This window comes from Zea mays, chromosome 4 (assembly GCF_902167145.1).
Source record: "Zea mays cultivar B73 chromosome 4, Zm-B73-REFERENCE-NAM-5.0, whole genome shotgun sequence".
In the NCBI taxonomy this organism is placed as follows: domain Eukaryota; kingdom Viridiplantae; phylum Streptophyta; class Magnoliopsida; order Poales; family Poaceae; genus Zea; species Zea mays.
Window position 1 is genome coordinate 68982780 of NC_050099.1, and position 26733 is coordinate 69009512.

Below are 26733 nucleotides of genomic sequence, written 5' to 3' on the forward strand. Positions count from 1 at the left end.
GCGGGCGACGCTTCACCTTCGCCATAATGACCGCGTCAAAAAAGGTACGCCGCGTCGTTCGATTTCGTATCCTTTTCCTTTTTTCCTCTTTCTCTCTCTCTTGCAACAGGGACCGGGAAAGGGGGACACCCCGAAAAGGATCCTTCCCCGTGAAGGAACCAGGCTCCGAGCCTCCCTACTGATCAGAGGTTCGAAGGCTGGCCCCCTGGAAGGGTTCGACAGCCGCCTCAGATCGCGTGGGCCCTACACCCACTACTGGTCAGAGGTTCGAAGGCCGGCCCCTCGGAAGGGTCCCGCGGCCGCCTCAGGCTACTCGGGCTCCGCGCCCATTACTGATCAGGGGTTCGAAGGCTGGCCCCCGAAGGGTTCACAGCCGCCTCAGACGCCGAGCGAGGGATGACCATGGGTACGTTCGATACATAACCAAGGCTCGGGCTGCGCTCCCGAGGTACCCTAGGACATTTCCGAGACCAGCGGGAACGATCTTGTAACGGAATCCCATCGGAGGGAGGCATCGAGCCCTCGGACCCCGTCGCCAGGGGACCGGGTCCGGCAGATCACCCGCATGTACTTTTGGACGTGCCTCCGGGCCCCTAGCCGACCCCTAACGAACGGGGCACGGACGTCCACTCGGATTACCCGCTTGCAGCTCACCGGAGACACCATGTTCGGTGCCCATCGAGGGCAACATGGCGCTTTCCCCCCTCCTCCTTGCGGAAAGGCGACGCAGGGGCGTATGTAAAAAAGCCGAGTCTGTCCCTGATCGCCCTCTCGCCCTGTGCAGAGGCTCGGGGGCTGCTCTCGCAAACCCGGCTCCGGCCGAACCGTTGACAGCGTCAACATACCAGCCCGAGAACTTGAGACCCGACCGTACACCCGGGCTACGGCCAGCTCGCATGAGGGAACGACCAGACCAGCCGAAGCATTACGCGAGGCATTAAGACCTCGAAGGAGTGAAACCACTCCTCCGAGGCCTCGGGGGCTACACCCGGCGGGTGCGCTCGCGCGCACCCACCGGAACAAAACGCAACCGAGAAAGGCTGGTCCCCTTGCAAAAAAGTGCAACGAAAGCCTCCAAGCGAGTGCTAACACTCCCTTCGAGGCTCGGGGGCTACTGTCGGGGACCATAATTAGGGGTACCCTCAAGGCTCCTAATTCTCAGCTGGTAACCCCCATCACCATAAAGCTGCAAAGGCCTGATGGGTGCGATTAAGTCAGGGATCAGCCCATTCGAGGGACTCGATCACGCCTCGCCCGAGCCTAGCCTCGGACAAGGGCAGCCGACCCCGGAGGATTTCCGTCTCGCCCGAGGCCCCCCTCTAGCGGCGAACATATTTCCGGCTCGCCCGAGGCCCTGTCTTCGCCAAGAAGCAACCCTGACCAAATCGCCGCACCGACCGACTAAATCGCAGGAGCATTTAATGCAAAGGTGGCCTGACACCTTTATCCTGACGCGCGCCCCCAGCCGGCAGAGCCGAAGTGACCGCCGTCACTTCGCCGCTCCACTGACCGGCCTGACAGAAGGACAGCGCCGCCTGCGCCACTCCGACTGCGGTGCCACTTGACAGAGTGAGACTGACATGCAGTCAGGCCCGGCCGAAGGCACCATAGGAAACTCCGCTCCGCCCGACCCAGGGCTCGGACTCGGGCTAAGTCCCGGAAGATGGCGAACTCCGCTCCGCCCGACCCAGGGCTCGGACTCGGGCTAAGTCCCAGAAGACGGCGAACTCCGCTCCGCCCGACCCAGGGCTCGGACTCAGGCTAAGTCCCGGAAGACGGCGAACTCCGCTCCGCCCGACCCAGGGCTCGGACTCGGGCTCAGCCCCAGAAGACGGCGAACTCCGCTCCGCCCGACCTAGGGCTCGGACTCGGGCTCAGCCCCAGAAGACGACGAACTCCGCTCCGCTCGACCCAGGCTCGGACTCGGGCTCAGCCCCAGAAGACGATGAACTCCGCTCCGCCCGACCCAGGGCTCGGACTCGGGCTCAGCCCCAGAAGACGACGAACTCCGCTTCGCCCGACCCCAGGGCTCGGACTCGACCTCGGCCACGGAAGACAGACTCGACCTCGGCTTCGGAGGAGCTTCCACGTCGCCTAACCTAGGGCGCAGACCAGCCACGTCAACAGGAGGCGCCATCATCACCCTACCCCGAGCTGACTCGGGCCGCAGGGAACAAGACCGGCGTCCCATCTCGCTCGCTCCGCCAGATAGGCAATGATGGCGCCCCGCATACTCTGTGACGACGGCGGCTCTCAGCCCCCTTACGGAAGCAGGAGGACGTCAGCAAGGACTCAACCGCTCCGACAGCTGTCCCTCCGCTAGGCTCCAGCACTCCTCCGACAGCCACGACATCACACCAACTGGGTGCCAAAATCTCTCCGGCTGCCACGACGGCATGTACTTAGGGCGCTAGCTCTCCTCCGCTAGACACGTAGCACTCTGCTATACCCCCCATTGTACACCTGGATCCTCTCCTTACACCTATAAAAGGAAGGACCAGGGCCCTCTTAGAGAGCGTTGGTCGAGCGGGGACGAGGACGAGACAGGCGCTCGCTTGAAGCCGCTCGCTCCCTCTCCTGTGTGGACGCTTGTAACCCCCTACTGCAAGCGCACCCGACCTGGGCGTGGGACGAACACGAAGGCCGCGGGATTCCCACCTCTCTCACGCCGGTCTCCGGCCGCCTCGCTCTCCCCCCTTCACGCTCGCCCTCGCGCTCGACCCATCTGGGCTGGGGCACGCGGCGACATTCACTCGTCGGCTCAGGGACCCCCCGGTCTCGAAACGCCGACAACTTTCATCCATAAGCCCTAATTCAGGGTTAAGTACCATATCCTAGGGTTAAGCACTCTTCAAGTCCTATCATCACAACTTGTTTGAAAATTTACCTAGTGAATGCATTCTAGGTGTGACAAGCAAAATGAAATCTCAATGCACATGATGTTATGCTCAAGTTTTAGTGCCAGTAACACCAGGGGTGTTACAATGCTAGTATAGGATGGGAACTTAGGGAGCAAAAGTTTTTATCTATTAGGTATAAGGGGTGAAGTTGGGCTTGATTATAGGTTTTATTTTGTGTAAGAAAAGTTAGATAAGCCCAATTCACCCCTTCTTAGGTATCATGATTCTTTTAGGGCCAAAGTACTTATAAGCAAGCTTTGGAAAGGCTAGCTAACCACTAAGGGTTGAGTGTATGGTTTAAGATTTAGTAAGACCTGATCGCCTATTTTGATCTACATGACCAAATGTTTCATGATAGACATTGTTTTCAGCATATTTTGAGCATTAGCAAATTGGTGTGTATATCGTTTATATGCCCAAGAGGCAATCACAATCCATGAGAACATTAATAGGCCTTTAGGGTAAAAGCCCATTTGCATGGGTCTATATACAAAGGGTTGACGTGCTAGAAGAGATAGACTCATCCTGCCACTGGGTGCCTCTCTACCTAGGATTTTGGATGCCTAAGACACCGCCTCTTTTTTTCATGTTGCACGCGTGTACTAGCACAACAACATCATATCATGCATCCCCAAATGTGTGGATACTATGAAGATATTGTTGCTATTATTGTGGTGTTGGTCAATAACGAGCATGGGGAGAATAGGTGAACGTGTTACCACTGCTAGTACACAAGGGTGTTTGGCTACTTCAACTACAACGTCACTCACTTCTTCCACTGTGATGCATATGTAGTGGTAACGATCCATGATCCTTTATTTGCATGCTATATTGGTTGAACGTGGTAGATATGCTTGTGTGTAGCAAACATGTTCCCCTGTAGTGGTACCAGAGCTATTGACGTGCAATTTTTGATCTAGATGGTTAGCATATATGCAATATGCCTAGTAGGTTGGATCTGGTTTTTTCTTTGGTTGTAGCATGGATTTGAACATATGCGAAAGTGGTGGCATGGACACATATCTTGACTACCCCTATGTGCTAGAATCACTATCAGCGCATAATATCAACTCAGATTCCTTCTTGACCACTCGCACAACTTACCCCTACCGATTGGTATCACCATTAGGTTTAACAATGAGTGTACCTTTAAAGTAGGGAAAAGCAACATATCCAAGTTGGGTGTATCGTTATCGTTGTACTTAAGAAATTGTCAGTATGATTGACGATGAAAATATCTTGGAATGTCTTGAAATTGACTTGATTTGATTAATCCAATCGATTTTCATAATGATTTCATTAATATGATCATTCAAATTCAAATAGGTTTATTGGAATGTACAATGAATAGATTGTTTAGATAACCCCTTTCCACATGGCATGATAGTATCTAGTTCTTCGACTAGATTGGTTTTGTAGGGAATCTTGCTAATGGTATAGCCCAAATGTATAAGTGATGCTTGTTGTTTTTACACAATTGTTTTACTAGCTAGTGGTAGCATAGTATTGATGTTATCCTAGAGTACTCAAGCATGAAGGCATGAAGGACAAGAACTTGGTGATGGAGATCACCATGACAAAGGGCCATACTATCTCACATTAAATATAATTATATGTGGTGTTTTATTTACCTATCATATTATTCATCCATATATTAAATGTGATAGAATAGGTTCTCCTAGAAAAATTGATAGTTCACTTTGACACCGTTCCAACTGTTGCACCGGATAAGGACTCCAACGACTCTCTCCACAGGTGGGCACCGACCGCTAATGGCTAGCTGACGTGGAAGCTGTCCGGTGGCGCAACGGATTGTCCGGTGCCACATTGAAAAATGGAAGTCGACCAATCAAATCGTTGGTCAATCGTTGCTGGTCGGATTTCCAGTTGCGTACCGGACTGTCCGATGGCGCACTGGACTGTCTGGTGAACCCGCAGACAGCGCAACTTTCATGCTTCCTTGTGGAGAAGCCAACGACTCCTAGGCCCCTTGGGTCTATAAAAGGATCCCATAGGCGCCCTACTACAATACCCCAAGTATCTCAAGTGCACACTACAACTCCAAGACTCTGCAGCCACGTCGTTCAGTGATTTGAGAGAGATTTGAGCGTTGTTTTCGAGCCGTAACTGTGTCATTTTGTTCTTGTGCTCTTGTATTTGCTTTGTGTGCGTGTGTTGCTGTGTTGTGCTCATGTATGCGTACTCTTACTCCCTCCTTACTCTAAGTTTGATTGTAATCATTTGTGTAAGGCCATGATTGACTCCAACTTGTAAAGATTCCTCACAAACGGGATTGATATAAAAAAGAATATCGTGGCACTCAAGTTTGATCTTTGGATCACTTGAAAGGGGCTGAGTGCAACCCTTGACTGAAGGAGGTGACCACAACATGGAGGTAGGCGTTGCCGAACCATGTGAAAAAATCATTGTGTCTCTTGTCCACTTTATTTTACTATGATTCTTGTCTTCCTTTAGTGCTAAGCTTCACTTGTGATATTGCTCCTAATTTAATACACATCTTAAGAGAGAAATCAAGTGAAGAGTCTATTTGTCTCTTCTCTTCTCATCCGAACTAGGTTTTAGTTTACACTAACACCTTTTATAGACCAAGTTTGCGTTGTTTGAAGTAAGTTTTGCAGGATCACCTATTCACCCCCTCTAGGTGCTCTCAATTAGCAAAAGTCACTTGTCTATGTCATTATGTTTAAGGCATGATGCCAAAGCTTAGTAGAACTTAATGAACCTCGATTTTCCACTACATATCTTTAGAGGGAAGACAACTGCAAAACATATAGTAGGAGTTTTTTTGGAATCGTTTAATGAAAGATTGAAGTAAAATAGTGTTAAACTTTTCATTTATTCTATTGTGGATAGCACCTAATGCTCCTATAGATTTCAATTTGTGATCGATTCTTGACAAAGAAAACTCACTAGAACAAACTTTATTGATTGATACCATGACTTGAATTGTTCTCAAACAAGAGGAGTATGCTCTTAAGACTCCCTATCTGATGAGCTAGCAGAGAATGCAAGTGATGCTGACCAAAGAGCTTATGATAAGTACACGAATGTCTCCCTAGATGTTAGCTTCCTCATGCTTTCCACCATGTCCTATGATCTTTAGAAGCAATATAAGGATATGGATGCCCACTCTATGACTATGAGAGTCTAAGGCATGTAATGAACCAGCTAGTCCTCATGTAATCAAGAATGAGAGCCTTGATGTGCTTGGTTTTTCTCTTCTTGATGAACTAGCTATGAATGTGATCCACTAGTCTCTCCCTTCAAGTTATGAGCCATTCATTTTAAACTTTCACATAAATAGCATGGAGAAAACCTTGGCTGAGTTGCATGAGATGCTTAAGACAACTTAGGAGAGTAGTAAAAAATCTATTCATGTGATGATGGTTTAGAAGAATAGCAAGAAGTGAAAACACTTTATGAAGGGAAATAGAAATGCTAAAGATGAGATATCAAAATAAAATGTAGAGCCCAAGTCTAGTCCTTCTCCTAAAGGCAAATGCTTCCATTTTGGTGACCTTAGGCAATTGTCTGGGAACTACAAGAAGTATTTAAAAGATAAGAAAAGGAAGGTAAGTGAGACTTTTATTTCATGTATATATATTATTGAAATTAATCTTATTGTTTCATCTAGTGAATCATGGGTATATGATACTAGATCGATAGTTTATACATGTTAATACTTGTAGGAACTAAAAAGCATGTTCATAACAATAGTACGAAAAGGCTCTGGCATAATGGTTTGATACCCATTTTATGTGGCATTATCACTTAGGTTATATAAATGACAAACACATAGAGATGCTTCATGAAGATGTTCTTCTCAACTCTTTTGATTTCTGAATCATTTGATATTTGTCAGTCATGCTTACTACATACTGATGTATGCTAACAATAGTAGAGCATACACGCACATTGCACTTGGCTTAACCAAGCATTAAGTTTTCTTCAAATCGTCCATATTTAAATGAATATAGGGGGAGAGATAGATGATAAACACACACATAGAGAGAGAGATTTTGAGGTGCACATGTGATGATGAGTTGAGGATAATGGTAGCTACGATTTGGAGTTTGGATCTGATGGTACAGGAAGAGTGGTTGCTGTCCAGGCCTTTTCAGCATTATCCACTCTAGATTTGAAGATGCCAAACTCAACCGATGCTCTGTCTCTCACCTGGCCACGATTTCCTTCTGTGCCTTGGTCCCCAAGTGTGAACCCGAAGTGATGCGCTATGTATTGCGCATCCACCACTCCAATATGCTTCTTGGGTTCCTATATGCGTGCATGTCATTCCATTTATTTTAATGATCAATGCAACCTCATAATGATGATGAAATAAGTTGGTCGTTCTCACATTAACACATCTCCAGAAGTTCCAGTCAAGGCCCCAACCATGGACAAGGTCATTCTGGATCATATGCCACACACAAGTCCATGCCTCCCTTGTAAACACAGGAGCCATCACCTCCACAAACCCATCTGACCTGTGTATGGGCTAACATTGTGAGTGACATATGAATTAGAAAATAATATGAATAATTTTAGTGCACGTGTTTATTCAAAATTACTTATTAGTCCTCTCTATCTATTCATTTCCATTATAGTACCTACATAGGCATAATATATATTTATCTAATTATGATGAAATTTAGTTATTAATTTAGAAAATAGGCCTGTACTGCAAAAGAGACACTTATGAGTGGTAGGTCCAATAATGTGACATCAATGGTGGTCTAGTAGAGGAGGCATGCACATGCATAAAAAGCCTATTCACAGTAGGAATGCGAGCGCGCAAATGAAATGTCGTTTCCAACATAGCGCGCATGCAAACACGCAAATGGACCCAAAGAGGCGAGAGAATCTATGGATTTGGGGTACGAGAAGGCTGAGCGCACAGTTTCTGTGTCCTCATCGGTGTTCTGCTAGAAGGATGAACAATTGCTTGCAAGAGCACAAAATGCACATACGCGTCCGTTTCAGAAGTCTGCTGGAGACAACCTAATGAGTATACTCAATAAGCTAGTCGTAGCCATATGTGTAGTCTCCTAGACGGGTTAGCTAATGTAAACAAGACAAAAAAAAGAGACACTTTGTTGATTGGTATGGATCTATGATGCATCATTTAGCGTGATTAGTACTGCATAAATGCATTTTAGGAGTTTATAAATGGAACACCATGACAAGTTTATGAACTGTTACTATTTCTGACACATACTTTATCCATTTCAAATTATAAGTTACTTTGTCTTAGTCCTAAAGCAATCTTCTCTAATTTTAACCAAGTCTATAGAAAAAATACTGTAACATTCACAAGACCATTTAGTTTCATTGAATTCACCATGCACTATGTGTATTGATAGTGTGTTATTTGGCATTTTAGATGTCAATATATATTTTCATAAACATGGCCAAAAATAGAAGAAAATTGATTTAGGACAAGATAAAAGTGACTTATAATTTAGAACATAGGAAGCATTAAGTTGCAGTTTTATGAGGGTAAACTTGCTAAGTGGTTACTTTAGGTCTACACCCAATAGTAAACCGTTAACTATTTGAGTGGTTGCTAACATGCTACGATAACGACATACTTAGTGACAATGGATGAACTTGTGAGGAACGACAAATCTTTTTATCAAGTTTATTTGGGACATCAACATGCAAATTAATAGCTATAACATATGTGACATCTTGGGACAAAGTGTAGTGATCACCGGTTTATTTAGCTATTTGAATTTCTCCTTTGATAAGAAAATTCAAATTTTCTGATTTTTTTTGCTATAATCTACATGTTCGTTGTGATTGTCTTGATGTCAGTCTTCTGATTTTTTTTGCTATAATCTAAATTTTCTGATTTTTTGGTATAATCTACATGTCAGTCTTCAACCTCATATGACGCAAACAGAATGTCTTATCTTTCGATATCTTGCTAAGTTTGATCATATTGCTCAGTCTGTATTTTTCTTCCCTTTTGTGAGGGGCTCACTGTGTGGCTAGAATTTGCAAGGTTTCAAATAATATGTAAAAGGCGCAAATATCATGGGAACAACTAATCATGCAATCAACATAGATCAGCAAAGCGCAAAACAACATAAATAAATAATGGCAGTGGCTATGAGCAATAAAACACTAGCAATAGAATCAATAAATAAGGCTAAAAAAACTCTAACTAAAGAACCAACACATATAGAAATTAACTTACGTACGTGTGAATCTCACCGCCCTCCTCCCTTCTGACGTTGACGTCGTAGGTCTTGACGCCCCTGACGATGTCCAAGCCCGGCTGGGATATCTCCAGCGCGTGCCGCCTCACGATCCGGAGGTACGCCTCCGCCTCGAAGGCCTCGACTCCGAGGTCTTGATCCCACAGGAAGACGTATTCGTATGGCGCCAGGACGCTGGGGTGCATGAACCTCTTGGCGTACCACCTGTACACACGCGCTGATCGGCATCAATACGACGACGTATTTTATTTATTATCCGCGCGTTTCATCAGGCAACAAAAAAAAAACGACGATCACCATTTCGCCTGCTTCCTGGCGCTGACATGAACAGCCTGCCTGGACCACTCGAACTCGGCGTCCCACTCCGTCGTCTGCCCGTCGTAGTGGAACAGCATGATGTCGAAGTTCTCCGAGAACTGCTTCACGTACGTAGAATTTCATTCAGAGAACGAGACAGACAGCCAATGGAATCTGTATATATTCAGTCTAAGCCACCACTGCACCTTCTGAACAATCGCGTTGACACTGTCTTTCTCGCTGTACCCTACTGTCAGCACCAGAAGGTACTTGCGTGGAGGCGTGTCCTGCTCATCAAATTAGTCTTCCCATAAAACTGAATCAAGGATATATACACACAGCAAAAGCTAGAAAAAAAATACATGATGATCTGATCTGATCTGATTGCAGAGCAGAGTGTATATATATGTATCAATCAGGTCAGTTAGGTTCAGAGTTGTAGTGGTAAGCAGCTAGGATGAACTCGGGTCAGACAGAGACACGACCTCATGTGGGTTTCCCCACAGCCGGCGGAGATGAAGATCCGAGTCTTCCACTACGATGCCCGGCGGTAGCCTGGCCGCGCCTTTTGGCTTTCCCGGTCCAACGACGACAACCTTCTACAGCACATGGAATGTATCATCAACTGTCCATGTCCAATGCATATACGGTCCAGAGCTGTACCTCTGCGGCAGTGGCGTTTGGCTGCTGGAGGATGGGTGATGGAGGAGGAGATGCCCCCACGGTAGAAGTAGCACGGCTGCAGCTATTGCGTGCCGTGGAGAATCTTCCGAGCACATTGCTGTCACCCAGACCCAGGGTGCTGCTGTCCGCGTCGTCAGCGACGAAGCTGGACGGGTATACCTTGGGCGTGATTTGCACCGGGAAGGAGATTCCGATCAAGAATCCAATTGCCGCTGCGGAGAACGCCGCCGTGAGGACGACCGGGTATCTCATTATTATTATCACCGTTCGTTCACCTTCGAATTTGTCGGAGAAATAGATCGATCTTACTAGCTAGATTGGTTAATCGAAAGTTGAATTCATGCACATGTAGATCGAAAAAGGGGCAAACAGACACCGTCAGAATTTAAACGAAATATGAGGAAAGACGGAAGGCGAAAGTCGACGAGCTAGCTCCACCATCGCAGTCGCAGGCCGGGGTCTACCTCTAGCGCTACTGTACATCCGTGCAATGTATACCTTGTTAGGCCAGCTTCTTCAGTTTCCTTTTAATTAAAACTGTCCGTAGTGTACATATACCTAGTTAGGCCAGCAGTGTAATCAATGCATGCAGCGATCAACGACGGGAATTGTTGGGGATATATAGGAGTTGGATTACCACGAATTGAATTGCATTTCGTCCGGTAAAGAAAACCCAATCAACATGTTATGGAAGCAAAGCAATATGCAAGCGCAGGTTTCTATATATACATATATGTTGAACCGTGGAGGTCCAAAACATGGGGATTGGAATAAAATACGTCATGTCTACCGCGCAAGAAGAGTACTATCCGCGTCATTGGTTACATGCCTCATTTCAGTCTGGCTTGCGCCAGCCTGGTTCCGCAGGAACGCACCTATGTGACGTCTACGCGCGTGCAGGTAAATGACAGAAAAATCACATAAACTGCATCTGCGCGTACAAGCTGAGCTCATGCTATGCAGGTAACCGATCATAGACTCAAACACGGTCAACGCATATGCTGGGCCTGGGTACGGCGAGCGGGGTAACCAATCAAGCTGTATAAGACTATCTCCAGCAGCTTACTCGTACTAGCTCATACCTATATTTAAAATACTCTCTTCGAACATAAACATACTGTCTACAACGTAAAAACAATGTTTTATGTAATCATATAGATTCAGTGGCGAAGCCACGTGGTGCCACCGAGTGCACCGGCAACAGGGTAAAAATATTTTTTTCAGTTAGCAGTCTCTTTTGTTCACCTTTTGTGCACCACCATATGCATGGTAGAAACCTGCACCAGCAGAACTGCTATAAGCCCATTACGACCTGCACCGAGTCTGCAACCATCAATATATATTTTGTGCTAGTTCCTTTATACAATTTTTGCTACCGTATGTAAGTACTCCTATAGTCTTGTGGCCCACTAGGCCTCTACGGCATAAAAGAGCAGCCTACATGATGCGGCCAAACCTGAAGCCAAATACTGTTTGTTTCCTTTGCGTGAAGTTTTACTTGCCCTTTTCAACCAAATTGTGATTCCAGGCTAGGAGAAGGCAGCCTCCGCGTGCTAACCTTGGGTGCTCTCGACTCGCCGCATCCCCAATCCTCAGCAATTCTTTCCCCGCGTTGGTTGAAGATGGACATAGCCAAAGTATTTTAGTTTTCGCCTTATCAAATCAAATTCTTCTAGTCCAATCTTCCGTCCAAGATTTTTTCGCCGTAAAATAAACTATTTAAAGCAAACAAGACAATAGTTTAATTATATGATCATTGACTCTTTTCTTTGCCAAACTATATATAGGGCCTAGCCACACTTATTAGCTAGCTAGTTAGGGATCGTCGTCCTGCAACTGGGGTTTTGTGATTGCAATTGTATAAAAAGGAGAGTGTTAGGGCGAAGGCAAAGACGCCACTCTTCGCTCGAGGCCTTCGCTGCAGTCGCTGGTCTGACGGAGACAGGACGGGCAGGGACACCCTTCGCTCTATTCGGCACCAGACGAAGGCCTGCGACGGCATCATCCCACCGTGCGGCCTCGTCCAGCTCAGAGGCCCACGTGTGATCCGGCCCATTGTAACGGGCCCTGCGTGGCCGCCGCGTGTTACGGGCCTAATTTGTAAAGGAATCCCTGTAATTACAGTCTGTAACCCTGCTTTATGGGAATATTCTGGGGATAACCTAGGTAGCTGAGGGCACATGCGTCCTTAACACAAGGCGCTGGGCGCTCAGATACCTATAAATACCCCCGCACAGTGCCCGTGAGAGGCCAGATCAACAGAGTTATTGCCATCTAGCGCGTAACCCTGTTAACGTCACTGTTCACCCTTGTTGGCCCCCCTTGCGACCGAGAGCAAGTTCCAACATTTGGCGCCCACCGTTCGTGCTACGAGAAAACCACCCGCGATGGCACCCAAGAGAGCTAACCCGAAGGCTGACGAGACTGCGAAGGCAGCACTGCTTGCCGCAAGAAAGGGCAAGGCCCTTGCCCTCACCCAATCCACCCACCAAGAGGCCACTGAAGACAACGTTCCCCGCACCTGCGAAGACGACACTCTCCGCACCTGCGGCCCTGAAGGACAATCGCAGCCACCCCCAGGCTTCGCCCCACTGGAGGGCGCGGACCTCACCGAGGATGGTGAAGTCCTCGGCGTCTCAGCGGAAGAACAGCTACAGCTGCGCGCCCTGCGCCTCAAGAACCGCAATCTCCAGAGGCAGAAAGAGATACTGGAGGCCAAGCGCCAGCGCGTGTCCGCACTAGCCAAAGTGCGGCAAATGATACGCGACGAAGAGCAGAAGGCCCAAGACCTCGAGCGGGAGATCGCGCTGATGCAGCGCGAAGGCCATCTTGGCCTGCAGCACGGGCCACCCCTCCAGCAGCGCGCACAACTGGAAGACACGCGCGAAAGCCACCTCGGCCTGCAGCATGAGCCACCCCTGCAACACCGCGCACAACCGGAAGACCCGCGTTTCCCCCAGCGCGACCATACCTTCCCGCACGCTGCGCCATTCCAAGGGGTCAACTATCTCGACGAGCGAAGTCCCCTGGCGCCACACCTGCAAGTGACGCCTTGGCCAGCTAACTTCCGGGCAGGAACCTATCCCAAGTACAACGGCAGCACCGACCCGGCACAGTACATAATGAGCTATCAGGTCGCCGTTGCATCTTCCGGAGGGGATGACGCCACAATGGCGAAGTCTTTTATCATCGCCCTAGAAGGCCCAGCTCTCACCTGGTTCACCAGGTTGCCTCCGCTGTCCATTGATTCTTGGAGAAGCCTCCGAGACAAGTTCCTGCTCAACTTCCAAGGCTACCGCCCAGACACCGACGCCTTGGCCGAACTCTCGCTCTGCAAGCAGCTGGAAAAGGAGACTCTGCGGGAGTATTACCGCAAATTTTTAACACTCAAGTCACAACTGCCCTCAGTCGATGACCAGATCGCTATCCACTACGCTATTAGTGGCCTTCGCGTCGACGTCCTTTACAGCCACTGCATCAGAGATCCGCCCAGGAACCTCCAGGAATTATATCAGCTGTTTGAAAAATACGCCAAATCCGAAGAGCTCCACCAGCGCAAGGTTGAGTCTCAAAGGAAGCCAAAAGATGCTCCACAGTCCAGCCGCACGTGGACGAGGACTCCGCAGCCGGACTCCGGTCGAGACGGCCGCAACCAACAGCAAGTGCATAACATCGCCAACCAGCACCCCGCTGCTGACGCCCCTCGTCGCCAGGAGTATCCCCCAGGGCCGCGGAAATGGAACTCGCGGTAGGGGTCGGGGGCGTGCGCAGCCGCCGCGCCGATTCTACTGCCTCTTCCACGGCGAAGACTGCGCCCACCAAACCAAAGACTGCCCAGAAACGAAGGCCACCAGAGACAGGATGGCACGGGCGCAACCAGCCGACAACCCCAGAGTTGTCGCACACACTTACCAGCAACCCCCTCCACCATATATCCACGCCCCCGCCCCGCATCCACCGCACCACGCTTACCAACACCATCAGGAAGTACAAATCGTACCTCCCCCACCCCCATCACCACACCAGCAACATCAAAACATCCCCCATGCTCCAAAGCAGGAAGACTTCGCCGATCAGCCATATCGCGGAGTCATTCACATGATAACTGGGGGGCCAGCACAGACTTCGACACAAAGCGGCAGAAGCGGGACCACTACCGCAACATCAACCACGTCGCCGTCACCGGCCCAGTCGTGCAGACAAAGTGGTCCCACATACCGTTGACCTTCGACGCACGAGACGTCGACCTACGCAGCGCCCCCCACTGTGACGCCATGGTTATCAATTGCAGCGTAGCAGGCTGGGACCTGCACAAAGTCCTAGTTGACAATGGCAGTCAGGCGGACATCATCTTCCTCCACGCCTTCGATCGCATGGGCATAAGCCACAGCCTGCTCAAGCCTTCGGACAACCCGTTGTATGGCTTCGGCGGCAAGGGAACCTTTCCTGTTGGTAAAATAGAGCTGCCTCTCTCCTTCGGTGTAGCACCCAATGCCCGAAGTGAGCAAGTAACCTTTGATATCGTGGATATGGTATATCCATACAATGCCATCATGGGCCGGGGCTCCATCATTAAGTTCGAAGCAGCCATTCACGGACTGTACCTATGTATGAAGATACCAGGTCCGTTAGGCGTCATTACGGTCTACGGCAATCAACAGACTGCGCGCAACATAGAGCGGGACTTCGTGCCCGGTCAGAGAAACGTGCCCTGCCTCACGGCCCAGCGCGAGGTCCCCGCGCCCGCCAGCCCAACCAATAAGCAGCACGACAAGGCACAGCTGCAGAGCAACGACGGGACCAAGACTGTCCCCCTCGATCAGGCCACGCCCAAGCAGACAGTCACTATCAGCGAAGACCTCACTTCGCATGAAGAGGAGAAACTCCTCTGCTGCCTGACCAAGAATAAAGATGTCTTCGCCTGGTCTGCCCTCGATCTGGTCGGAGTCAGCCGATCCATAATTGAGCACAGCTTGGGAATTGACCCTTCGGTGCGACCAAAAAAGCAGAGGCTTCGCAAAATGTCCGACGAAAAGACAGAGGCCGCCAAGGCGGAGGTGCACCGCCTCCTGGAAGCCAAATTCATCGAGCCCGTGGCTTATCCCACGTGGCTCTCCAATGTTGTAATGGTACAGAAAAAAGCGGGAAGTGGCGAATGTGCATCGACTTCACCAGCCTCAACAAGGCCTACCCAAAGGACAATTTCCCGTTGCCGCGGATCGACAAAATAGTCGATAGCGCGGCCGGATGCGAGGTCATGTCTCTCCTCGACTGCTTCTCCGGTTACCACCAGATATACATGAAAGAGGAAGACAAGGCTAGCACCAGCTTTATAACACCCTTCGGCACATATTGCTTCATCAGAATGCCAGAGGGACTCAAGAATGCCGGGTCCACCTTCTCCAGGCTTACCAAAACAGTGCTCGAAGGGCAAGTTGGCAGAAATATATTCACATATGTGGACGACATTGTCGTCGCCAGCAAGAGCAAGGAGGACCATCTCGCCAACCTCGCCGAGACATTCGCGAACATGCGAGACGCACGACTCCGCCTAAACCCGGAAAAGTGCGTCTTCGGCGTTCGCCAAGGCAAAATATTGGGCTACCTGGTATCACACCGCGGCATCGAGGCCAACCCAACCAAGATTCAGGCCATCATAAACATGACGCCTCTGCAGTCCGCCAGAGACGTCCAGCGCCTGACAGGCAGATTGGCCGCTCTCAACAGATTTATCTCTAGGTCCGCCGAGCGAAGTCTCCCCTTCCTCAAAACACTCTGTGGTGCAAAAGACTTCGCCTGGGGACCAGAGCAGGCGGCGGCCTTCGCCTCATTAAAACAGTACCTGACAGAGTTGGCCGTCCTTACAAGCCCCGACTCCTCGCTCCCCCTGTTGCTCTACGTCGTGGCTTCGCCGCATGCGGTCAGCGCGGCACTAGTGCAGGAGCAGACAGTTGAGGGCGTGGTCAGGTAGTGCCCTATTTACTATGTCTCTGAAGTGCTGACACCGTCCAAGTGCAACATGACAGAGCTGGAGAAGATTGCCTACGCAGTCGTTATGTCTTCGCGCAAATTGCGCCATTACTTCGAAGCATTCAAGGTCCGAGTCACCTCAGACAGGGGACTCGGCGAATTGTTCAGAAACCCGGAGGCATCGGTGAGGATTGCCAAGTGGGCGGCCGAACTTTCCGGCTACCACATCAGCTTCGAGCCCAGGACAGCCATCAAGTCACAAGTCCTGGCAGACTTCATCGTCGACTGGACTGGGCTAACGACACAGCCAGACCAGTCCGCAGAGAAGGTTTGGACGATCCATTGCGACGGCGCATGGTGCCATGCGGGGGCGGGCGCCGCTGCAGTCATCACCTCACCAGTCGGGGTCAAGCACAAATATGCAGCACGCCTCAGCTTCGCTCTGGAATCCAACAGATGCACAAATAACATAGCAAAATACGAAGCAGTCATCCTCGGCCTCCGCAAGCTAAGGGCCCTCGGAGTCACCACCTGCATCATCAAAACAGACTCTAAGGTAGTTGCCGGCCAAGTCGAGAAAGACTATGCAGCAAAGGACCCCGCGCTTATGCAATACCTCGCGGCCATCCGAAGCCTCGAGAGACAATTCAAGGGATTCACCTTGCAGCATGTCGATCGGGCCAAGAATGAAGAGGCCGACGCATTGGCCAAGGCCGCCGCCAGGGGCGAGTCCTTGCCCTCCGACGTGTTCTTTCATGTCATCGGCACGCCAGCCGTCCGGAGCCCCGAAGGGCTCCAAATAACTAATGACAGCGAGGGCCACCGCATAGTCAACCTTATCATGACCGAAGACTGGCGGGCACCAATAACCCTGTTCCTACAGGGGTACTATCATCCAACCGACATCAGTGAGGCCAAGCGCCTCAGACATCGAAGCCGAGACTTCGCACTGATTGAAGGCCAACTCTACAAGAAAGGGGTCAGTCAGCCAATGCTTAAGTGCGTCACCGAAACCGAAGGCATCCGGATCCTACGCGAAGTCCACAGTGGCACGTGCGGCTCGCACGCAGGGCCAAGGGCCCTAGCTGCTAAGGTGATCCGCCAAGGCTTTTACTGGCCCGCAATGATCTGCGCCGCAAATCGGGTCACAAGGTCCTGCGAAGCCTGCCAGAAGTTTTCTCCTCGGTCAAGCAGCCCCTCGCAGTATACAAAGCTGATCGCCCACACATGGCCTCTCCAGCGCTGGGGCCTGGACATTGTCGGGCCTCTGCCCACCGGTCAGGGGAACCTTACGTTTGCCTTCGTCGCTGTCGAGTACTTCACCAAATGGATCGAGGCAAGGGCTGTTTCCACAATAACATCAAAAACTGCCCAGAAATTCTTTTGGCAAAACATCGTTTGCCGCTTCGGAGTACCGTCCGAACTAACAGTTGACAACGACAAGCAGTTTGACAGCCAAGACTTCAAGGATTTTTGCTTCTCCATAGGCACCAAGCTTGCCTTCGCCTCAGTCTATCATCCGCAGTCCAACGGAGTTGTGGAACGTGCCAATGGGAAAATCTTCACAGCTGTCAAAAAGATGCTCCTCGATGAAAAAAAGGGCAGATGGACCGATTTGTTACCTGAGGCAGTCTGGGCACTAAACACGACTGAGTGCAGGGCGACCGGGTTTACTCCTTTCCGCCTTCTATACGGATCGGAGGCCATGACCCCACAAGAAATAAAACATGGGTCCCCGCAAACAGTTCTGTCAGCCGTCCCCGACGTGGACGAGCCAACTTCGAAGGATCTCATTGACGGAGACCGAGTCTTCGCCCTACAGGCCTTAAATAAATACCAAGCCCAGACAAAAGCATGGCGCGACCACGCAGTCATCCCGAGGGAATTCAGCGAAGGGGACCTCGTACTCGTCCGAACAGCTCGGACAGAGTCCAGGGGCAAGCTGGAGCCCAAGTGGGAGGGCCCCTTTATAGTCAAGACGAAAGCTTCCCCCAGCGCTTACAGGCTCACAACGCCAAACGGCGAAGACCTGGAGCACTCCTGGAACATCGACAACCTCCGCAAATTTTTTGTTTGACTCATTAGGGCTGATTTCGCCCTTGTAATTCGCAAAAACAATCTTATATTGGCCCGCACTCTTTTCCTCCCGGGGGGTGAGGTTTTTAACGAGGCGGAGCCATGTAATATATGTGTGAAAAATCCCCCGCAAAAACATGCGTCGAAAAAAGACCGCGACGACGGTCTTCGACATTCGACCAATACGAGGTCACCGCGAGGCTCAGCGCTAGCCACCCTCGCGTGCGACAAATCCGCGCAGAAGTCGCCTAAGGGTGCAGCCGGACTAGCACAACAAGTGCGAAAAAACCGAAGTCTACCGCGAAGACTATCCGCGCAGAAGTCGCCTAAGGGTGCAGCCGGACTAGCACAACAAGTGCGAAAAAACCGAAGTCTACCGCGAAGACTATCCGCGCAGAAGTCGCCTAAGGGTGCAGCCGGACTAGCACAACAAGTGCGAAAGAACCGAAGTCTACCGCGAAGACTATCCGCGCAGAAGTCGCCTAAGGGTGCAGCCGGACCAGCACAACAAGTGCGAAAGAACCGAAGTCTACCGCGTAGACTATCCGCGCAGAAGTCACCTAAGGGTGCAGCCGGACCAGCATAACAAGTGCGAAGAAACCGAAGTCTACCGCGTAGACTATCCGTGCAGAAGCCGCCTAAGGGTGCAGCCGGACTAGCACAACAAAAGCAAAAACGACAACACCAAACTGTCCGCGCCAAGACCGACTATATGCGCACCAGCACAACATAACAAAACACACCAGACCAAGCACACAACGCCTTCGCAAGCATAGCCAAGTGTGCGGGGGCACACAACTTCATCATACAAGCCTTTACACATATACAAGCGAGGGCACCACACTCTACATCGGCTCAACCTTAGGAATAATTCCCATCTCCCTATAATTAAATAACATTATCCTAAGCTCCTCACCCGCAAAAAGACTTCGCAATTCCCCTTCACCTGTACTCACGGTGGCCGGCAAAGACAACAGTTCCTGCCGGCCAGCCCTACTCACACGAAGCCGACCTCCCTCCGCCCCACTCACTCTACGCTTCACAACCGCCCTTCGCCGCCGGCGCTCGGTGCTAGGACCAGGCACATCTTCTGTGTCCGCGGCGTGCGGTGAAGCCTCCGCCGCAGCCGCATCCAAGGCCGCAAAGTAGTCCAAGTCCTCCTCCGACGACTCCTCAGTCCACTCAACCGAGCTCCCAGAGTCAGCAAAATCAGAAAACTCAGATGCAGACCCATCACATTTATTACCACCATCCACGGTCGAAGCCGCCAAAAATTTAGTAGTGGCGGTTGCGTGCGCATGCCCAAAATCTTGAACCTGCGCAGCAACCAAAATTCAGCAACATATCCAAAATTCCCTAACTATCTACACCCACTACGCCACCTGCGAAGACCCTGCCGTTGCGAGAGCCTCCGCCGTTGCCTCCGCTGTCGCCTCCGCCGCCACCGTCGCGGGATCTTCAGCACTCGGCGCAGCGGCTGCGGGGGCATCAGGCGCGCCTTCGGCGGTCTCTGGGGGCAGGTCTCTGCCGGCCGCAGCGGATGCGGGGGCATCCGGTGCACCTTCCGCAGTCTCCGGGGGCGGCTCCAGGGCGGCCCCGGACACGGCCTCCGCCGGGGTCGGCTCCGGGTCAGGCAGCGCGCTGTTCAACGCCCCGAAGTCATCCACCCTCTCGCCACGCGCCGCCTAAGACACAACACACAAATTCAGCAAACCCACACATAGCCCACATCCAGCAAACGCCAAACGTTACCTGAGCCCTCGCCGTCTCGGCCCGCTCCCTGACCACCTTGCGACCGTGCGGACCCCACATCCGGTCGTAGATGGCTCCGGCGGATTCCTTCACTATGGGGTCCTCAACCTTGTAGATATCTCGCTCAAAATCTTCATCAGCTTGGTCGAAGACCTCGAAGTGCCGGCACCCTTCGCGGGAGAGCGCGTTCATCGCCCCCTCGCAGGTGACCAGGGAGGCATACGACATAAACCCCTCCACGATAGTGGGGAGTGCCTGCAACTCCTCCTGCACCCACTCCAGGCAGCGAAGTCCGGGCTCTCGGTCTGGCACTTCGAAGTCGCCGGTCCGCGCGCCCAACTCATGGTATGAATCCATAAGCTGTTTGCGCGTCCGCTCTGCCTCCGTGCGCATCACGGCCTCGACCCTCTCCACACGGCTCTCCAGGGCGATGAGCCGCTCCTGCAGCTGCTCGGCGCGCTCCCTGGCAAGATTGCCCTCCGCCCTCGCCAGATTGGCCTCCGCCTGCGCAGCCTGTGCCTTGGCAAGGGCCTCGTTGGTCTCCCTCCTCTCCCCCGTCAGTTGGCGCCGGAGGTCAGTCTTCTCCCCCTCCAGTGCGGCTACCTTGTCCGCCAGCTTGCGGCACTTACTGTCGGCGGCCGATTTCTCACGGACGGCGTCAGCATGTTGCGTCCGAAGTCTCTCGACTTCGGCAGTCACAACTGCCGTGAGGGCCCCCGACGCTGTGCGGTCGGCGAAGTCAGCCACCTGCAGAACACACGTAAGACCGCGGCCCCAGCAAAGCCGCAAAAAAAAACACCAAAGTCTAGCTCAACGGACCTGACTTAGTGCCTCTGTCACCTCCTTCAGCCGGCGGGACACAGCGCCCGCCTCATCCCTGACGGTCGCGAGTGCCGACATCTCGCCTCTGGCGCTAAGAGCCCCGCCCTTCGCCTTCGGCACTACGACAGCCGCCGTGGTCGCCGCGGCAGGCGCAACTATAGCAAGTTGGCCTTCGTCCGACCCTGCGACGTCTCAGCGAATTAAAAAAACACGAGCCAACGGCTTACCACCAAGATAGTCGTCCACACTAATATCGGTGGCGAAGTCGGCGACGCGCTTGCCTGACGACGGCAACACTCGGGCCGCCTTCGCGACCTCCGGCACTCTGCTGGACGGCGGCACAGCCTTCGTCGATTTGGAGCCTCCGGCGCCTGCCGCTGCCTCCGGCGCCTTGCTAGATGCAGGGATGCCCGACTTCGCCGCCAGCGGCGGCTTGCCTCCGCCGGGGGCCGCAGCCTTCGCAGCCCCCCGCTGCCTCTTCGGCCTGGCTTCATGAAGCCTGACAACCGCCTGGCGCTTTTGTGTAGCTCCCTGGCGATCCTTGTCCATCACTGCCGACACAACAGCAGCAATATTCCGCCCGTAAGGAAAAACTCTCCATTCACGAACCATGCGAGATGTAAACAAGTCTTCGCCGGCCGCGCGGGGGATAGAAACATTCCTAGGCCAACAACCCCCGGTAACCCTCAGCATCCGAGCCGAAGACTCCCGGAGCTCGGGCGAAGACATCCTTCCCCCCGGGGCCGCGCATGTCCTCATCAACTCTCTAGCAAAACCATCGGAAACCCCAAGTCCTCCCACAGCAGTACCTAATTTCCTCTTTTTAGAGGATGGGGCGGCCGCCGGCGCAGGGTCGTCTCTAGTCTCCACCACCGGCTTCTTCCCACGGTGGTCCACATTGTCTTGACCGGGATAGCCGTCATACGACAATTGATTCAATTCAAAAACCCTGTTCAAACGGTCATTCGACCCGCGGATATCCCAGCTGCGCTGGCCCTCTGTCCTCGGCACGTAACGACCAACGAGCCGCACCGCCCCATCCTCCGCCTCACGCACAAAGGCGGCCGGATCGCGGCTTTGCAGATTCAGCGCGAAGGCGGGACTTCGCACCATCTTCCCACCATGGAAAGGCATCTGGCGAGGGCACACTTCGCCCAACGCCTAGCCATGCGCCAAGGGCCATACCCCATACGCCACAAATTCTTCAACCAAATCGCGCCCACTGCTCAGGCCGGCGGCGCACCGAAGGGCCCCTTCGTCCGCATCCTCCTCCGCCACCTCAAAGGGCGGGTACGCTGAGTAAAAATGAGAACACATCTCGGACACGGGGAGTCCCTCATGGTCTTCGACGGTACCCTCAGCGACATGAAACCAAAACTCATTCCAGTTGCCCCACTTGTTGCGGGCGCAAGGAACCAGCTCGACTACCTGCATCGTGGTCTTGCCGGTCTTCGGCGTAAACATGCAGGACCCAAACTGAGCAACTTCATCTCCAATCATCCTCTTCTGCCAGTGCAAGCAATAATACTTCGCAAAGACTTCGACCGATGGTTGTCCGCCGTACGAAGTCATCGCCCAGACATACTTCGACAGAGCCACCACGGCGTTCGGTGTCAGCTGATGTATCTGAACGTTAAACCTGCGCAAGACTTCGCCAACAAATCGGTGCGCAGGCAGGCGGAGACCGGCGGCGAAGAACGCCTCAAACACAACCAACTCGCCCTCCGGCTCGGGGACTTCCTCCGTCCCCGGGACACGAGCAACTCCGCCGCCGAAGTAACCCAGCCGCTGCATATCTTGCACGCGGACCGACGACATCCGCGACACGCCAAAATCCACAGAATCGCCGGCGCGCAACTCCTCCGCCATCAAACTACTCAGCGTCTCCTCAGACGAGGCGTCGGCCGGCGGCGTAGCGGCAGCGGAAGAAGAGGAGGTCGGCATCGCTACGTACCGTCGGCGGCGGCGGGCAGTCTGCTTCACTCGAGCCAGATCTCCGGCGAACAAGAGCACGGCGGGCAGACGAACAGCAAGACGGTGAAAAAGGCGGCTAGGGTTTTCCCGGAGCGCGGAAAGTGAAGCTCAAAAAGCGCCGACCCCCGCCCCCTTTTATAGACAGGGCGCGGCTCTTCGGGAAACCCGCAATCCAATAGGGCGCGACGCTTCGGGAAACCCGCAATCCAACAGTACACTGTCAATCAACGGTCATGTCAAAAACCCCCGCGGAACCACTTCGAGCGAGGGCAGCGTCTCCGCCATCTAGCGACGTCTTCGGCACCAGGTGACTTTGTCGAACTGGTCCCTCGGAGGGCAAATGTTGGGGCGAAGGCAAAGACGCCACCCTTCGCTCGAGGCCTTCGCTGCAGTCGCTGGTCTGATGGAGATAGGACGGGCAGGGACACCCTTCGCTCTATTCGGCACCAGACGAAGGCCTGCGACGGCGTCATCCCACCGTGCGGCCTCGTCCAGCTCAGAGGCCCACGTGTGATTCGGCCCATTGTAACGGGCCCTGCGTGGTCGCCGCGTGTTACGGGCCTAATTTGTAAAGGCATCCCTGTAATTACAGTCTGTAACCCTACTTTATGAGAATATTCTGGGGATAACCTAGGTAGCTGAGGGCACATGCGTCCTTAACACAAGGCGCTGGGCGCTCAGATACCTATAAATACCCCCCGCACAGTGCCCGTGAGAGGCCAGATCAACAGAGCTATTGCCATCTAGCGCGTAACCCTGTTAACGTCACTGTTCACCCTTGTTGGCCCCCCTTGCGACCGAGAGCAAGTTCCAACAGAGAGAAATTAGAATTTAGGAAAGGAAGAGAAGTATAGATTTTCATTTTGGTAAGCATTTTTCATTTTAGTAAAAATATCTATACTAATCTCCTATTTATTATGTTATTATATAGGTTGGGCTTGAATTATTGCATGCTCATACTCGCGTCGTGGTCTAATGTACTATCACACTGTGGCAGCACTATCGAAATTTGGCTTTTTGCCGAGTGCCAAATATTTTGTCGAGTGTTTTTTTCGGACACTCGATAAAGAAGCTATTTGTCGAGTGCCAAACAAAAAACCTCGGTAAAATAAAACACTCGACGAAGAAGCTCTTTGCTAAGTGTTATATTTTTGACACTCGGCAAAGATGCTCTTTGCCGAGTGTTAAAAATAAAACACTCGTCAAAAAGCTTCTTTGTCGAGTGCTTTTTTTCAACATTAGGCAAATAAAATTTAAAAATCAAAATTTAAAGCAGTAAATTAATTCAAATGAAAAAGTTTTCAACTACAAATTTGTATAACTTATCATAAAGTACAATTTATATTTTGAACATTTTTTCTAATAAAAATAAATTTGTTTATAAAACATATATCTCTCTCGTAGTTTATGAAACTACGAGAGAGATATATAAGATTTGTGCATATTGTTAGAACCATCATATGAGATGAACAAATGACCAAACAACCTAAACTTTGTAGGTTTTGAGAAGTTATAAAATTTTGTAGTTGGCAAATTTTTCATTTGAAGTTATCTTGTCAACGGAAACTACGTCTGAATTTAAAAAATTTAAATTTTGAATTTTGAAAATGACCTCGAAATAAAAAACCACCAACATGAAAGTTGTAGGTATCGAAGAGTTATGAAACTTTGTACTTGATAATATTTTGTTTTGAAATCATCTTGTCATGCAAAAATATGTTTGAATTTTAAAATTTGAATTTTTCAAACTACCTCGGATGAAAAAACCATCAAAATAAAAGTTGTAGGCCTTGAAATGTTATGAAACTTTTTAATTGATAATTTTTTGATTTGAAATCATCTTATAATTGAAAAATTCGTGTGAAGTTTTTAAATTTGAAATTCAAATTTTGTAAACGGCCTCGGACGTAGAAACTATCAAAATAGAACTTGTAGATCTCGTAAAATTATACAACTTTATAGTTGGTCATATTTTCAAATGAATTCATTTATTGCTTTAAATAATCAAATTACTCTTGATTTGTTATATTACATGACGAATGAAATGTAATATAGACATAATTTATGTAGTAGTGTAGTGGTAGAGGGGTTATGCACGAGAGAGATGTTGCGAGTTCAAATCTCACAATTCACATAATAAAATATGTAAATTTGATTCAAAATAATAATGAAAAATGATATGACTATGGATAGTGGTTGGAGAGTTGTTCTCATAAATTTAAAAAATGTTTTGTTGTTTTTTGGGGTTTTTTATTTTTAATTTGTCGAGTTCTTTTCGACACTCGGCAAAGGTAAAAAAAAGTACTCGACAAAGAATCTTTACCGATAAAATGTTTGCTGAGTATTTTTTGTCTAGTGTAACGCTCGGTAAAGATTTTATCGAATGTAAAATGATATTTGCCAAGTGTTTTAGACACTCGACAAAGAACGTGATTCCGGTAGTGCAGCTAGGCAAGCAGGCATACAGAGAATGAGAGGCATGGTTAATTAAGGTACAAGCAGATGAAGCACACGAAAACTCACCGGCCGATCGAGGAGGAAACGAAGGGAAAACAGCCTACGACGAAATTGCTCTCCGTCCTTTGTTGCTCTGGAGCCTCTGCAAGGTCAAAACCGTGGTCAGCATGCATATATAAGAGTGAAGCTTTGATTTGGAGGAGGGGACCTATACAATACAATATGCACCGCGCGGTGGTGGAGGAGGAGCTCAGGAAGGTCTTTATGGAGATCGAACGGAATGAACTGCAGAGGAGGTGTAGCATAGCAGAGAAATGGAGATGACGATGCCTCCACGCCGCTCCATTTATATATAGAATAGAAAGGAATAATATATAATGCCCTTGATTTGGACTGGCCAGTGGCCCTGGCCCATCCCACGCGCACAGGCCGATCAAGCCATATCCCATGGTGCAGTGCAGCTTCACTTAGCTTGTATAAATCCACAAGTGTGAGTGCTTAAAAAAATACCAATGACGACTAATTAAGGTGTTTTCCTCTCAATGCAGATTTTGTCAAAAAAAAAAGAAGCAGAAACCTAATCCCTAAAGAAAAGCGGGCGTTCGTCCTAGCAAGTCCAATAGTACCAGCTTGGACGTGATGAGCAGCTGCACTGCAAGGCCTTGCCTTTGCTTGTCCGTCCATGCATGTTCAGTTCAGCTCTTGCCGCTGATAGATAGGTGTGCAGGGGCCAAGAGCCGACGACCTCGCAGTCGCAGGACTGGTTGGGTCTACTGTCCTTGTACCTAGTTAGGTCAGTTTGAGAATTTTGTTGTTGTTAGTAATGCAGTCTGTAGTGTATCCGATCCAGTTAGGCCAAGCCAGTGTCAGATTTTCCCCATGTACAGCACAGCGTACTTTCTTGCACTCAACTTCAGTTTAAGGCCCTGTTTCAATCTCACGGGATAAACTTTAGCTTCCTGCTAAACTTTAGCTATATGAATTGAAGTGCTAAAGTTTAGTTTCAATTATCACCATTAGCTCTCCTGTTTAGATTACAAATGGCTAAAAGTAGCTAAAAAAAAGCTGCTAAAGTTTATCTCGTGAGATTGGAACAGGGCCTAATACATACAATCCACCAGAGTGTTGACTATTGTGTAAGCTCGACGACTTGGGTTAAACCATGCATGAAAGGAACATTCGATCTATTTTGTTTTTACAGCAGCATCCTGAGAAATAAAACGCATGAAATCGTCGACAGAAAACAAAAATAATAGAAACTTGTCAAATACACCAACGATCGTTGTGAAGAAACTGTAGCATGTCACATATAAAAAAACAATAAAAGAAAAATTCACTCTCAGTCAACGCAAGAGAATGTTAACAACTCAGGTAATCGGAGATGGAATTCAGGAAGGTAGCAGGACTGGACGACGGGCTCTGGCTTTAATTGGGAGGAAGTAAAAATGTACTTCGCCTCACAATGCAAGGCGCTCTCGTCTGCATACCACACGCAAACGGATCGGATCCAGGCTCCGCTAGTTCACCCAATCCGGTCCAAATAACATCTTGTTGGA

General features: G+C 50.3%; 1 protein-coding gene across 4 annotated transcripts; it reads right to left on the reverse strand.

The window, feature by feature from the left end:
- Positions 1-6736: 6736 nt before the first annotated feature.
- Positions 6737-25520, reverse strand: LOC100277652 (uncharacterized). Of its 4 annotated transcripts, none has more exons than XM_008678804.3 (9): positions 25397-25520; positions 25244-25319; positions 10106-10401; positions 9928-10041; positions 9649-9729; positions 9443-9561; positions 9128-9349; positions 7279-7408; positions 6737-7196 (listed from the first exon to the last, which is right to left on the reverse strand). In XM_008678804.3, exons 3-9 carry the CDS (start codon positions 10376-10378, stop codon positions 6981-6983), a joined length of 1155 nt encoding a protein of 384 aa, XP_008677026.1. In that variant the 5' UTR covers positions 10379-10401; positions 25244-25319; positions 25397-25520; the 3' UTR covers positions 6737-6980. The 4 variants fall into 4 exon arrangements, with proteins under 4 accessions (XP_008677026.1, XP_008677027.1, XP_008677028.1 ...); XM_008678805.2 differs by having other exon boundaries at positions 25406-25508; XM_008678806.2 differs by having other exon boundaries at positions 9928-10038; positions 25392-25508.
- Between the last annotated feature and the right edge of the window lie 1213 nt (positions 25521-26733).

What these genes read in the sequence shown, in the direction of transcription:
- LOC100277652 (XM_008678804.3), bottom strand. Translation starts at nt 10,378, where the DNA reads ATGAGATACCCGGTCGTCCTCACGGCGGCGTTCTCCGCAGCGGCAATT. An exon ending in CAAACGCCACTGCCGCAGAG is followed by an intron (nt 10,042 to 10,105) that starts GTACAGCTCTGG and finishes CATGTGCTGTAG; the next exon opens with AAGGTTGTCGTCGTTGGACC. An exon ending in GCCAGGAAGCAGGCGAAATG is followed by an intron (nt 9,350 to 9,442) that starts GTGATCGTCGTT and finishes GCGTGTGTACAG; the next exon opens with GTGGTACGCCAAGAGGTTCA.